The sequence below is a fragment of the Clinocottus analis genome, unplaced genomic scaffold (genome assembly GCF_023055335.1).
Source record: "Clinocottus analis isolate CAN_PGR_092001 unplaced genomic scaffold, fCliAna1.0.p SCAF_55, whole genome shotgun sequence".
NCBI classification, from domain to species: Eukaryota; Metazoa; Chordata; class Actinopteri; order Perciformes; family Cottidae; genus Clinocottus; species Clinocottus analis.
Window position 1 is genome coordinate 125,001 of NW_027176213.1, and position 15,000 is coordinate 140,000.

General features: G+C 46.4%; 2 protein-coding genes across 3 annotated transcripts in view; both read left to right on the forward strand.

Moving 5' to 3' along the window:
- ubr2 (ubiquitin protein ligase E3 component n-recognin 2) overlaps positions 1-4,472 on the forward strand; it is a 38,297-nt gene extending 33,825 nt beyond the window's left edge. For both annotated transcript variants that reach the window (XM_068601841.1, XM_068601842.1), the window contains exons 45-47: positions 2,948-3,118; positions 3,219-3,320; positions 3,655-4,472. In XM_068601841.1, coding sequence (XP_068457942.1) covers positions 2,948-3,118; positions 3,219-3,320; positions 3,655-3,796 — 415 coding nt within the window. In that variant the 3' untranslated portion in view covers positions 3,797-4,472. The remainder of the gene's footprint in view (positions 1-2,947; positions 3,119-3,218; positions 3,321-3,654) is intronic.
- A 1,878-nt stretch (positions 4,473-6,350) lies between these two features.
- Positions 6,351-15,000, forward strand: part of prph2b (peripherin 2b (retinal degeneration, slow)) — a 13,111-nt gene continuing 4,461 nt past the window's right edge. Inside the window, exons 1-2 of the mRNA XM_068601874.1 lie at positions 6,351-6,931; positions 13,678-13,924. Of these exons, the coding sequence (XP_068457975.1) occupies positions 6,351-6,931; positions 13,678-13,924 (828 nt within the window). The remainder of the gene's footprint in view (positions 6,932-13,677; positions 13,925-15,000) is intronic.

A 15,000-nucleotide genomic window follows, 5' to 3' on the forward strand; every position in this document is an offset into this window, starting at 1 on the left:
CACAGTACACACTCTGTACTCACAGTACACACTCTGTACTCACAGTACACACTCTGTACACACTCTGTACACACAGTACACACTCTGTACTCACAGTACACACTCTGTACTCACAGTACACACTCTGTACACACTCTGTACACACAGTACACACTCTGTACTCACGGTACACACTCTGTACACACTCTGTACACACAGTACACACTCTGTACTCACAGTACACACTCTGTACTCACAGTACACACTCTGTACACACTCTGTACACACAGTACACACTCTGTACTCACAGTACACACTCTGTACACACTCTGTACTCACAGTACACACTCTGTACTCACAGTACACACTCTGTACACACTCTGTACTCACGGTACACACTCTGTACTCACAGTACACACTCTGTACACACTCTGTACTCACAGTACACACTCTGTACTCACAGTACACACTCTGTACTCACAGTACACACTCTGTACACACTCTGTACTCACAGTACACACTCTGTACTCACAGTACACACTCTGTACTCACAGTACACACTCTGTACACACTCTGTACACACAGTACACACTCTGTACTCACGGTACACACTCTGTACACACTCTGTACACACAGTACACACTCTGTACTCACAGTACACACTCTGTACTCACAGTACACACTCTGTACTCACAGTACACACTCTGTACTCACAGTACACACTCTGTACACACTCTGTACTCACAGTACACACTCTGTACACACTCTGTACTCACAGTACACACTCTGTACTCACGGTACACACTCTGTACACACTCTGTACACACAGTACACACTCTGTACTCACAGTACACACTCTGTACTCACAGTACACACTCTGTACTCACAGTACACACTCTGTACACACTCTGTACTCACAGTACACACTCTGTACACACTCTGTACTCACAGTACACACTCTGTACTCACGGTACACACTCTGTACACACTCTGTACTCACAGTACACACTCTGTACTCACGGTACACACTCTGTACTCACGGTACACACTCTGTACTCACGGTACACACTCTGTACACACTCTGTACACACTCTGTACTCACGGTACACACTCTGTACTCACGGTACACACTCTGTACACACTCTGTACTCACGGTACACACTCTGTACACACTCTGTACTCACAGTACACACTCTGTACTCACAGTACACACTCTGTACTCACGGTACACACTCTGTACACACTCTGTACTCACAGTACACACTCTGTACTCACAGTACACACTCTGTACTCACGGTACACACTCTGTACTCACGGTACACACTCTGTACTCACGGTACACACTCTGTACTCACGGTACACACTCTGTACACACTCTGTACTCACGGTACACACTCTGTACTCACGGTACACACTCTGTACTCACTGTACTCACGGTACACACTCTGTACACACTCTGTACACACTCTGTACTCACGGTACACACTCTGTACTCACGGTACACACTCTGTACACACTCTGTACACACTCTGTACACACTCTGTACTCACGGTACACACTCTGTACACACTCTGTACACACTCTGTACTCACAGTACACACTCTGTACTCACAGTACACACTCTGTACTCACGGTACACACTCTGTACTCACGGTACACACTCTGTACTCACGGTACACACTCTGTACTCACGGTACACACTCTGTACACACTCTGTACTCACGGTACACACTCTGTACGGTACACACTCTGTACTCACGGTACACACTCTGTACACACTCTGTACACACTCTGTACACACTCTGTACTCACGGTACACACTCTGTACACACTCTGTACACACTCTGTACTCACGGTACACACTCTGTACTCACAGTACACACTCTGTACACACTCTGTACACACTCTGTACACACTCTGTACACACTCTGTACACACTCTGTACTCACAGTACTCACAGTACACACTCTGTACACACTCTGTACACACTCTGTACTCACAGTACTCACAGTACACACTCTGTACACACTCTGTACACACTCTGTACACACTCTGTACACACTCTGTACTCACGGTACACACTCTGTACACACTCTGTACACACTCTGTACTCACGGTACACACTCTGTACACACTCTGTACACACTCTGTACTCACGGTACACACTCTGTACACACTCTGTACACACTCTGTACTCACGGTACACACTCTGCACTCACGGTACACACTCTGTACTCACAGTACACACTCTGTACACACTCTGTACTCACAGTACACACTCTGTACTCACAGTACACACTGAGCAGGGGTTAACAGGTGGAGTGTACCTGTAACCTGTTACCTTTATATTTACCTGTACCTGCTACCTGTACCTGTTACCTTTACCTGTACCTGTAACCTGTTACCTCTACCTGTTACCTCTACCTGTTACCGTTACCTGTACCTGTAACCTGTTACCTCTACCTGTTACCGTTACCTCTACCTGTTACCTCTACCTGTTACCTTTACCTGTACCTGTAACCTGTTACCTCTACCTGTTACCTCTACCTGTTACCTTTACCTGTACCTGTAACCTGTTACCTCTACCTGTTACCTCTACCTGTTACCGTTACCTCTACCTGTTACCTTTACCTGTACCTGTAACCTGTTACCTCTACCTGTTACCTCTACCTGTAACCTGTACCTGTTACCTGTTACCTCTACCTGTAACCTGTACCTGTTACCTGTTACTTCTACCTGTAACCTGTTACCTGTACCTGTTACCTGTTACCTCTACCTGTAACCTGTACCTGTTACCTGTTACTTCTACCTGTAACCTGTTACCTTTACCTGTTACCTGTAACCTGTACCTGTTACCTGTAACCTTTACCTGTACCTGTTACCTCTACCTGTAACCTGTTACCTCTACCTGTTACCTTTACCTGTAACCTGTACCTGTTACCTGTAACCTTTACCTGTACCTGTGCAGGTGTCCCCGGTCGGGCGGGGACAAGTCCCGGGCCCCCACCCTGTGCCTGGTGTGTGGCTCCATGCTTTGCTCCCAGAGCTACTGCTGCCAGACGGAGGTGGACGGGGAGGACGTGGGCGCCTGCACCGCCCACACCTCCACCTGCGGAGCCGGGCTCGGCCTCTTCCTCAGGTAGCCCCGCTTCCTGCTGCTGCTGCTGCTCTCTGGAGGTGACTGACACTGACTGTGTGTGTGTGTGTGTGTGTGTGTGTGTGTGTGTGTGTGTGTATAGAGTGAGAGAAAGTCAGGTGTTGTTTGTCGCAGGTAAAACCAAAGGCTGTTTCTATCCTCCTCCGTACCTGGACGACTACGGAGAAACGGACCAGGGCCTCAAGTAGGTGTTGTCCTTCTATTGTTTGTTGGTTTGTTTGTTTCAGGGGGGGGAACCCCCTGCACCTGTTGGTTGTTTGTTTGTTTACCTGTTTGTTTGTTTCAGGAGGGGGAACCCCCTGCACCTGTTGTTTGTTTGTTTACCTGTTTGTTTGTTTGTTTCAGGAGGGGGAACCCCCTGCACCTGTTGTTTGTTTGTTTACCTGTTTGTTTGTTTCAGGAGGGGGAACCCCCTGCACCTGTTGTTTGTTTGTTTACCTGTTTGTTTGTTTGTTTCAGGAGGGGGAACCCCCTGCACCTGTTGTTTGTTTGTTTACCTGTTTGTTTGTTTGTTTCAGGAGGGGGAACCCCCTGCACCTGTGTCTGGAGCGCTACAGGAAGATCGAGCGTCTGTGGCGGCAGCACGGCGTCGCTGAGGTCATCGGTCACGCTCAGGAGGCCGATCAGACGCTGGTGGCCATCGACTGGCAGCACCTGTGATGATTGGCTCATCTGCCCAAGCCCCGCCCCTTATGGTTACAGACCCTGCTCTGAACCAATGAGCTTTCAGAGATTCTTTCAGGACTTTTGGCTTTTTGGTTCCTGTATGATGGAGGCTCCTCCCCTTGACCTCGTCCTCAAGCCCCGCCCCTCAGACAGGAAGTTAACAACATTTCTTTTAGATCGTTTTTTATTCAGTTTTTTCAGTTTTGAGGTTTTTTTGGGAGATTTAACCAAGGTGAAGTCCCGCCCACCTGCTGCTGTCACTCATAGATTGATTGACAGGTTACTTTTCTTTCGGTTTCTTTAAGCGTTTCCATGGCAACAGCCTCCCAGAGTTCACAAATGAAAAATTTGAAGCATCATGAAAATAAATGAGCTATAAACCTATTTTACAACATAACAGACTGTTTCCTGTTTGTATTGAGAGCTGTGATGTCACTTCCTGTTCAATGACTTCTTTCTGAGTTGAAATGTGACGAATCAGAAGCAGAAATCATTTATTTATTTATTTATTAGTGTCCCTTAAACTTCTGATTCAAAGATGTTTGAATTTATTTTTTCTTTTAAGGTTTAAATGAAAAGATTCACAGCAAGTTGCCTCTTCATCATCATCTTCATTCTCAGACTTGTTAATATGTGAATTCTTGTATAAATTAGTAAATGTACAATACTGTATAAGAATAACAAAACCAATAAAAACTTTAAAAGAAGTTCATGTTTGTGTTTGACCCGTCATTTGCATAATAAGAAACATAAAGAACTCCACAAACATCCATTTTATTATTGTTATCAGGAATCTGAAGTCTGAACTTCTTTGCAGATGATTCACATTGTTTCATTCTGTCACATGACAGTTATCATTCTGTCACATGACAGCTATCATTCTGTCACATGACAGCTATCATTCTGTCACATGACAGTTATCATTCTGTCACATGACAGCTATCATTCTGTCACATGACAGCTATCATTCTGTCACATGACAGTTATCATTCTGTCACATGACAGCTATCATTCTGTCACATGACAGCTATCATTCTGTCACATGACAGTTGTCATTCTGTCACATGACAGTTGTCATTCTGTCACATGACAGCTATCATTCTGTCACATGACAGCTATCATTCTGTCACATGACAGTTGTCATTCTGTCACATGACAGCTGTCATTCTGTCACATGACAGCTATCATTCTGTCACATGACAGTTATCATTCTGTCACATGACAGCTATCATTCTGTCACATGACAGCTATCATTCTGTCACATGACAGTTATCATTCTGTCACATGACAGCTATCATTCTGTCACATGACAGCTATCATTCTGTCACATGACAGTTGTCATTCTGTCACATGACAGTTGTCATTCTGTCACATGACAGCTATCATTCTGTCACATGACAGCTATCATTCTGTCACATGACAGTTGTCATTCTGTCACATGACAGCTGTCATTCTGTCACATGACAGCTATCATTCTGTCACATGACAGTTATCATTCTGTCACATGACAGTTGTCATTCTGTCACATGACAGCTATCATTCTGTCACATGACAGCTATCATTCTGTCACATGACAGTTGTCATTCTGTCACATGACAGTTGTCATTCTGTCACATGACAGCTATCATTCTGTCACATGACAGTTGTCATTCTGTCACATGACAGCTATCATTCTGTCACATGACAGCTATCATTCTGTCACATGACAGTTGTCATTCTGTCACATGACAGCTGTCATTCTGTCACATGACAGCTATCATTCTGTCACATGACAGTTATCATTCTGTCACATGACAGCTGTCATTCTGTCACATGACAGCTGTCATTCTGTCACATGACAGCTGTCATTCTGTCACATGACAGCTGTCATTCTGTCACATGACAGCTATCATTCTGTCACATGACAGCTATCATTCTGTCAGATGGTCCTCTGTTCTCTCTTGAGGGTTCTTTCTGTTTGACTGTCTTTATCTGGGAGTTCTTCCTGATCCCATGTGAGGTCTCAAAGGACTGATATGTGAAGTATGAAGAATCAGTGGTGACAGGAAGTTCCTCCTTATTCGCAAAGGAACTTCTTCTACTTCCTGTCTCCGGGCACACCTGCAGGGAGGTGAGACAGGTGAGCTGAGTGGCCCAGAGGAGGAAGCTGCTGATTAGCATCAAACCCATTACCAGTAAGTCGGAGGATTAGATGCAGCAGCTGATCTGCTAATGGGATCAGAGCCCTGGGAGGGTTAGCAGGAGCGGTCGCCATCGCTCACATTCACACCTTCCTTCTGCAGGAACCCCGAGTGAGGAGCTCGCTGCCGACCGGATTGAGTGACTTTCTTGTGATTTGATGGCAGACCCCTCGACCCCCCCAGCAGTATGGACCTGCCGCTTGGCATTATGGGTCTGAAAACAGGAGTTCTGGTTGAGTTGCGTTCAGCTGCTTCTTCCTGGATTGGATTAAATCTCTGAGGGATTCTCATTTGCTCGCTGAAAATATTTTTTCTCACTGATACCAGAAGCTGATTCCAGGTTGTTTCGACCCCATTAAGAGGTGAAAATGGCGTTCATGCCGGTGAAGTTCAACCTGCAGAAGCGGGTGAAGCTGGCTCAAGGTCTGTGGATGATCTACTGGCTTTCGGTCATCGTGGGCATCCTCCTCTTTAGCCTCGGCATCTTCTTCAAGATCGAGTTGCGGAAGAGAAGCGAGATGATGGACAACAACGAGAGCCATTTAGTGCCCAACCTGTTGATCCTGGTGGGCCTGTTGGCCTGCGGGGTCAACGCCTTTGGGGGAAAGGTTTGCCACGACTCTCTGGACCCGATCAAGTTTGCCAAGTGGAAGCCGATGCTGAAGCCGTTCCTGCTGCTGTGTTGCGGCTTCAACGCGCTGCTGCTGCTAACGGCGCTGCTCTGCTTCCTCATGCAGTTCGCCGTGTACCTGACGCTGGCCGAGGGACTGAAGAACAGCATCAAGTTCTACAAGGACACCGACACGCCGGGGCGCTGCTTCATGAAGAGGACCCTGGACTTGACGCAGATCGAGTTCCGATGCTGCGGCAACAACAACTTCCGGGACTGGTTCGAGGTGCAGTGGATCAGCAACCGCTACCTGGACATGAGCAACGACCTGGTGAAGGAGTGAGTACACAGAGCTGAGAGCTGTGAACCCTAACCCTAACCCTAACCCAGCTGAAGCTGCTGATGTTTTAGAGGTTAATCACAGAATGAACAGTAATGAAGGCAAGAGAAATACTTACTGACTCTGAACTCAACTTTACATTGAACTGATTAGTTCAGATTGTTTCTCTTCTGGATCTCATCAACATTTTACTTCAAACTTTCCCACAAAGTTCACTTCAATCTTCAGCTTCTCTGAACTCTGGCTCAGTTTGTCTCATCTCTAGAGATTAAAGCCTGATTCAAATCTTCAACACTTTAAACTTTCAGAGATCAGCGGGTCAACAAAGAGAGTTCTGTCAAAAGGGGTCAGTGGAGGATAAATAATTAAGGAGGTAAAAGTTGCCGTGCAGGAGGTCGACGAACCGGCTTCTTCTCTCTAAGTCGATAATCTGTCAGGATCTGATTTCTACTTTGCTGCAGCTTACGCGCCAGCTAACATGACAAGGTTAAAGAAAACCAGTTGACTGGGGGAGTGCTTCATTCGCTCACCTGAGCAACTGCTGAAAAACATTCAACACATTCAAGACAATGTGATCATTGCAGTCTGTGGCTGCAGGTTTGTGGTAGCAGGTCTGTGGCTGCAGGTCTGTGGCTGCAGGTCTGTGGTAGCAGGTCTGTGGTAGCAGGTCTGTGGCTGCAGGTCTATGGCAGCAGGTCTGTGGCTGCAGGTCTGTGGTAGCAGGTCTGTGGCTGCAGGTCTGTGGTAGCAGGTCTGTGGCTGCAGGTCTATGGTAGCAGGTATGTGGTAGCAGGTCTGTGGCTGCAGGTCTATGGCAGCAGGTCTGTGGTAGCAGGTCTATGGTAGCAGGTCTGTGGTAGCAGGTCTGTGGCTGCAGGTCTATGGTAGCAGGTCTATGGCACCAGGTCTGTGGTAGCAGGTCTGTGGTAGCAGGTCTGTGGTAGCAGGTCTATAGCAGCAGGTCTGTGGTAGCAGGTCTATGGTAGCAGGTCTGTGGTAGCAGGTCTGTGGCTGCAGGTCTATGGTAGCAGGTCTGTGGTAGCAGGTCTATGGCACCAGGTCTGTGGTAGCAGGTCTGTGGCTGCAGGTCTGTGGCTGTAGGTCTATGGTAGCAGGTCTGTGGTAGCAGGTCTATGGCACCAGGTCTGTGGTAGCAGGTCTGTGGCTGCAGGTCTGTGGTAGCAGGTCTGTGGCAGCAGGTCTGTGGCTGCAGGTCTATGGTAGCAGGTCTGTGGTAGCAGGTCTGTGGCTGCATGTCTGTGGTAGCAGGTCTGTGGCTTCAGGTCTGTGGTAGCAGGTCTGTGGCTGCAGGTCTATGGCAGCAGGTCTGTGGTAGCAGGTCTGTGGCTGCATGTCTGTGGTAGCAGGTCTGTGGCTGCAGGTCTGTGGTAGCAGGTCTGTGGCTGCAGGTCTGTGGCTGCAGGTCTGTGGTAGCAGGTCTGTGGCTGCAGGTCTATGGCAGCAGGTCTGTGGTAGCAGGTCTGTGGCTGCATGTCTGTGGTAGCAGGTCTGTGGCTGCATGTCTGTGGTAGCAGGTCTGTGGCTGCAGGTCTGTGGCTGCAGGTCTGTGGTAGCAGGTCTGTGGCTGCAGGTCTGTGGCTGCAGGTCTGTTGTAGTAGGTCTGTGGCTGCAGGTCTGTGGTAGCAGGTTCAATTCAATTCAGTTTATTTTGTACAGCCCAAAATCACAAATACAAGATTCCCCTCAGAGGGCTTCACAGTCTGTACTCATGACATCCTGTCCCAGGACCTCACATCGGATCAGGAACAACTCTCCAAATACAGACAGTAAAAACCCTTTCACAGGGAAAAAAAGGGAAGAAAACTGAGGGCGAGCAACAGAGGAGGATCCTCTCCAGGATGGACAGAAGCAACAGATGTCATGTGACCAGAATGAACAATAACAGAGTTACAATGAGCGCTAGGCATGGACCAGGATCCAGCCACAGTCCATCGTAGCATGCAGGACCAACTCCAGACAGCCATGATCCATGAAAACTTAAGGGCAAGGAAGCAAAGAGGCTCCTGGAAAGGAGTAGAGTTAGTAGTGTGCATTGAAAGACAATAACTTATCCAGAAGGAGAGAAGAAAGGAGAGGAGAGATGAGAAAGAAGAAGAGGAGCTCAGTGTATCCTAAGGTCCCCCAGCAGTCTCGGCCTATAGCAGCATATCTAGGGGCTGGAGCAGGACTAACCTGAGCCAGGCCTAACTATAAGCTCTGTCAAAGAGGAAAGTCTTAAGCCTACTCTTCAATGAGGTGACCGTGTCGCCCCTCTGACTGAAAGTGGAAGCTTATTCCACAGAAGAGGAGCTTGATAACTGAAGGCTCTAGCCCCAACCTATTTTTAAGACTCTGGGAACCACAAGTAACCCTGCGTTCAATGAACACAACTCTCTAGTGGGTAACATGGTACTATGATCTCTCTAGTGGGTAACATGGTACTATGATCTCTCTAGTGGGGTAACATGGTACTATGATCTCTCTAGTGGGGTAATATGGTACTATGATCTCTCTAGTGGGGTAACATGGTACTATGATCTCTCTAGTGGGGTAATATGGTACTATGATCTCTCTAGTGGGGTAATATGGTACTATGATCTCTCTAGTGGGTAACATGGTACTATGATCTCTCTAGTGGGGTAACATGGTACTATGATCTCTCTAGTGGGGTAATATGGTACTATGATCTCTCTAGTGGGGTAATATGGTACTATGATCTCTCTAGTGGGGTAACATGGTACTATGATCTCTCTAGTGGGGTAATATGGTACTATGATCTCTCTAGTGGGGTAATATGGTACTATGATCTCTCTAGTGGGTAACATGGTACTATGATCTCTCTAGTGGGGTAACATGGTACTATGATCTCTCTAGTGGGGTAATATGGTACTATGATCTCTCTAGTGGGGTAACATGGTACTATGATCTCTCTAGTGGGGTAATATGGTACTATGATCTCTCTAGTGGGGTAATATGGTACTATGATCTCTCTAGTGGAGTAATATGGTACTATGATCTCTCTAGTGGGGTAACATGGTACTATGATCTCTCTAGTGGGGTAATATGGTACTATGATCTCTCTAGTGGGGTAACATGGTACTATGATATCTCTAGTGGGGTAATATGGTACTATGATCTCTCTAGTGGAGTAATATGGTACTATGATCTCTCTAGTGGGGTAACATGGTACTATGATCTCTCTAGTGGGGTAATATGGTACTATGATCTCTCTAGTGGGGTAACATGGTACTATGATCTCTCTAGTGGGGTAATATGGTACTATGATGTCTCTAGTGGGGTAATATAGTACTATGATATCTCTAGTGGGGTAATATGGTACTATGATCTCTCTGGTGGGGTAATATGGTACTATGATCTCTCTAGTGGGGTAATATGGTACTATGATCTCTCTAGTGGGGTAATATGGTACTATGATCTCTCTAGTGGGGTAATATGGTACTATGATCTCTCTAGTGGGGTAACATGGTACTATGATCTCTCTAGTGGGGTAATATGGTACTATGATCTCTCTAGTGGGGTAATATGGTACTATGATCTCTCTAGTGGGGTAACATGGTGCTATGATCTCTCTAGTGGGGTAATATAGTACTATGATCTCTCTAGTGGGGTAACATGGTACTATGATCTCTCTAGTGGGGTAACATGATACTATGATCTCTCTAGTGGGGTAACATGATACTATGATCTCTCTAGTGGGGTAATATAGTACTATGATCTCTCTAGTGGGGTAATATAGTACTATGATCTCTCTAGTGGGGTAATATAGTACTATGATCTCTCTAGTAGGGTAATATGGTACTATGATCTCTCTGGTGGGGTAATATGGTACTATGATCTCTCTAGTGGGGTAATATGGTACTATGATCTCTCTAGTGGGGTAATATGGTACTATGATCTCTCTAGTGGGGTAATATGGTACTATGATCTCTCTAGTAGGGTAACATGGTACTATGATCTCTCTAGTGGGGTAATATGGTACTATGATCTCTCTAGTGGGGTAATATGGTACTATGATCTCTCTAGTGGGGTAATATGGTACTATGATCTCTCTAGTGGGTAACATGGTACTATGATCTCTCTAGTGGGGTAATATGGTACTATGATCTCTCTAGTGGGGTAATATAGTACTATGATCTCTCTAGTGGGGTAATATGGTACTATGATCTCTCTAGTGGGGTAATATAGTACTATGATCTCTCTAGTAGGGTAACATGGTACTATGATCTCTCTAGTGGGGTAATATGGTACTATGATCTCTCTAGTGGGGTAACATGGTACTATGATCTCTCTAGTGGGGTAATATGGTACTATGATCTCTCTAGTGGGGTAATATGGTACTATGATCTCTCTAGTGGAGTAATATGGTACTATGATCTCTCTAGTGGGGTAACATGGTACTATGATCTCTCTAGTGGGGTAATATGGTACTATGATCTCTCTAGTGGGGTAACATGGTACTATGATATCTCTAGTGGGGTAATATGGTACTATGATCTCTCTAGTGGAGTAATATGGTACTATGATCTCTCTAGTGGGGTAACATGGTACTATGATCTCTCTAGTGGGGTAATATGGTACTATGATCTCTCTAGTGGGGTAACATGGTACTATGATCTCTCTAGTGGGGTAATATGGTACTATGATGTCTCTAGTGGGGTAATATAGTACTATGATATCTCTAGTGGGGTAATATGGTACTATGATCTCTCTGGTGGGGTAATATGGTACTATGATCTCTCTAGTGGGGTAATATGGTACTATGATCTCTCTAGTGGGGTAATATGGTACTATGATCTCTCTAGTGGGGTAATATGGTACTATGATCTCTCTAGTGGGGTAACATGGTACTATGATCTCTCTAGTGGGGTAATATGGTACTATGATCTCTCTAGTGGGGTAATATGGTACTATGATCTCTCTAGTGGGGTAACATGGTGCTATGATCTCTCTAGTGGGGTAATATAGTACTATGATCTCTCTAGTGGGGTAACATGGTACTATGATCTCTCTAGTGGGGTAACATGATACTATGATCTCTCTAGTGGGGTAACATGATACTATGATCTCTCTAGTGGGGTAATATAGTACTATGATCTCTCTAGTGGGGTAATATAGTACTATGATCTCTCTAGTGGGGTAATATAGTACTATGATCTCTCTAGTAGGGTAATATGGTACTATGATCTCTCTGGTGGGGTAATATGGTACTATGATCTCTCTAGTGGGGTAATATGGTACTATGATCTCTCTAGTGGGGTAATATGGTACTATGATCTCTCTAGTGGGGTAATATGGTACTATGATCTCTCTAGTAGGGTAACATGGTACTATGATCTCTCTAGTGGGGTAATATGGTACTATGATCTCTCTAGTGGGGTAATATGGTACTATGATCTCTCTAGTGGGGTAATATGGTACTATGATCTCTCTAGTGGGTAACATGGTACTATGATCTCTCTAGTGGGGTAATATGGTACTATGATCTCTCTAGTGGGGTAATATAGTACTATGATCTCTCTAGTGGGGTAATATGGTACTATGATCTCTCTAGTGGGGTAATATAGTACTATGATCTCTCTAGTAGGGTAACATGGTACTATGATCTCTCTAGTGGGGTAATATGGTACTATGATCTCTCTAGTGGGTAACATGGTAATATGATCTCTCTAGTGGGGTAATATGGTACTATGATCTCTCTAGTGGGGTAATATGGTACTATGATCTCTCTAGTGGGGTAATATGGTACTATGATCTCTCTAGTGGGGTAATATGGTACTATGATCTCTCTAGTGGGTAACATGGTAATATGATCTCTCTAGTGGGGTAATATGGTACTATGATCTCTCTAGTGGGGTAATATAGTACTATGATCTCTCTAGTGGGGTAATATGGTACTATGATCTCTCTAGTGGGGTAACATGGCACTATAAACTCTTTAAGATATAATGGTGCATTACCAGTTAAGGCTTTATAGATGAGGAGCAGGATTTTAAATATAATTCTAAATCTTACAGGAAGCCAGTGGAGAGCAGCTAATACAGGAGTAATGTGATCTCTCTTTCTAGTCCTTGTTAGTACACGAGCTGCAGCATTCTGGATCAACTGGAGAGACCCGAGGGCCGTACCAGAGCAGCCTGATAATAAGGAGTTACAGTAATCCAGTCTTGAAGTAACAAATGCATGGATTAACATTTCTGCATCATTTTGGGGAGGATATGTCTGATTTTTGAAATATTATGTAAGTGAAAAAAGGCAATTCTTGGTCTGTGGTAGCAAGTATGTGGCTGCAGGTCAAAGAGACGCTAACTACAAAGAGATGTTAAATAACTACAAAGAAATGTTAAATAACTACAAAGAGATGTTAAATAACTACAAAGAGATGTTAAATAACTACATAGAAATGTTAAATAACTACAAAGAGATGTTAAATAACTACAAAGAGATGTTAAATAACTACAAAGAGATGTTAAATAATGATCAAGTGTCACTTTGTTGTTTTGCATCTGATTGACTTTCCTAATAATCTGAAGCAGTCACTTTAAAAGCCGCTCTGGGGTTCAAGGAGGAGAAAGGGGGGTCAGAGGTCAGGGTTCTCAGCTGGGTGCCTTGGTAGACGGGCTCAGTGAACCATCCACCATGATTGTGACGCCCAGCCGGCCTGTGTGACCTCTGACCCCCCGTGGAGTCCAGTGAATACTGATCCTGGCACTGTCTTGTCCTGCAGCCGCGTCCTCAGTAACGTGGAGGGGAAGTACCTGATGGACAGCGTCCCCTTCAGCTGCTGTAACCCCGGCTCGCCTCGGCCTTGCATCCAGCACCACCTGACCAACAACTCCGCCCACTACGACTACGACCACCGCATTGAGGAGCTCAACATCTGGACCCGGGGCTGCCGGGAGGCCCTCTTCTCTTACTTCAGCAGCATGATGAACAGCATCGGAGTGCTCATCATCGCCACCATCATCCTGGAGGTGAGCCGCCTCAGCCAATCGGCATCCGGCCTGAGCCACCTTAGCTTAGGTTAGTTTAGCATTAATCCCACAATTTCCTCACTGAGGGACTAATGAAGGATTATCTTATCTCATCTTACACTCAAAATCACACTCAGTCACATAATAATAATAATGATAATAATAATAATAATAATACATTTGTGCATTATATAGCGCTTTCCATAATACTCAAAGACACTTTACAAACATTTAAAATCATCATAAAAGATCTGTAGAATTAAAATATAGAGCACACAATCACATTAAGAGTAGTTTTGAAGCGGTGAACTCACCACCTGCAGGGAGGAGCATCGGGGTCAGTGCCATGCTGACCGGGCCCAGGTCCAGACCTCAGGCCGGGCCGAGGGTCTGGGCGAGCCGGCAGCGTGGACTAGCTCTGGGGACGTGGAACGTCACCCCACTAACAGGGAAAGAGTCGAAGCTGGTGCAGGAGGTGGAGCAGGAGGTGGAGCAAGAGGTGGAGCATGGGGTGGAGCAGGGGGTGGTGCAGGAGGTGGAGCAGGAGGTGGTGCAGGAGGTGGAGCATGGGGTGGAGCAGGGGGTGGTGCAGGAGGTGGAGCAGGAGGTGGTGCAGGAGGTGGAGCAGGGGGTGGAGCAGGAGGTGGTGCAGGAGGTGGAGCAGGAGGTGGAGCAGGAGGTGGAGCATGGGGTGGAGCAGGGGGTGGAGCATGGGGTGGAGCAGGGGGTGGTGCAGGAGGTGGAGCAGGAGGTGGTGCAGGAGGTGGAGCAGGGGGTGGAGCAGGAGGTGGTGCAGGAGGTGGAGCAGGAGGTGGAGCAGGAGGTGGAGCATGGGGTGGAGCAGGAGGTGGAGCAGGAGGTGGAGCATGGGGTGGAGCAGGGGGTGGTGCAGGAGGTGGAGCAGGGGGTGGTGCAGGAGGTGGTGCAGGAGGTGGAGCAGGAGGTGGAGCAGGAGGTGGAGCAGGGGGTGGAGCAGGAGGTGGAGCAGGAGGTGGAGCATGGGGTGGAGCAGGGGGTGGTGCAGGAGGTGGAGCAGGAGGTGGAGCAGGGGGTGGAGCAGGAGGTGGAGCAGGGGG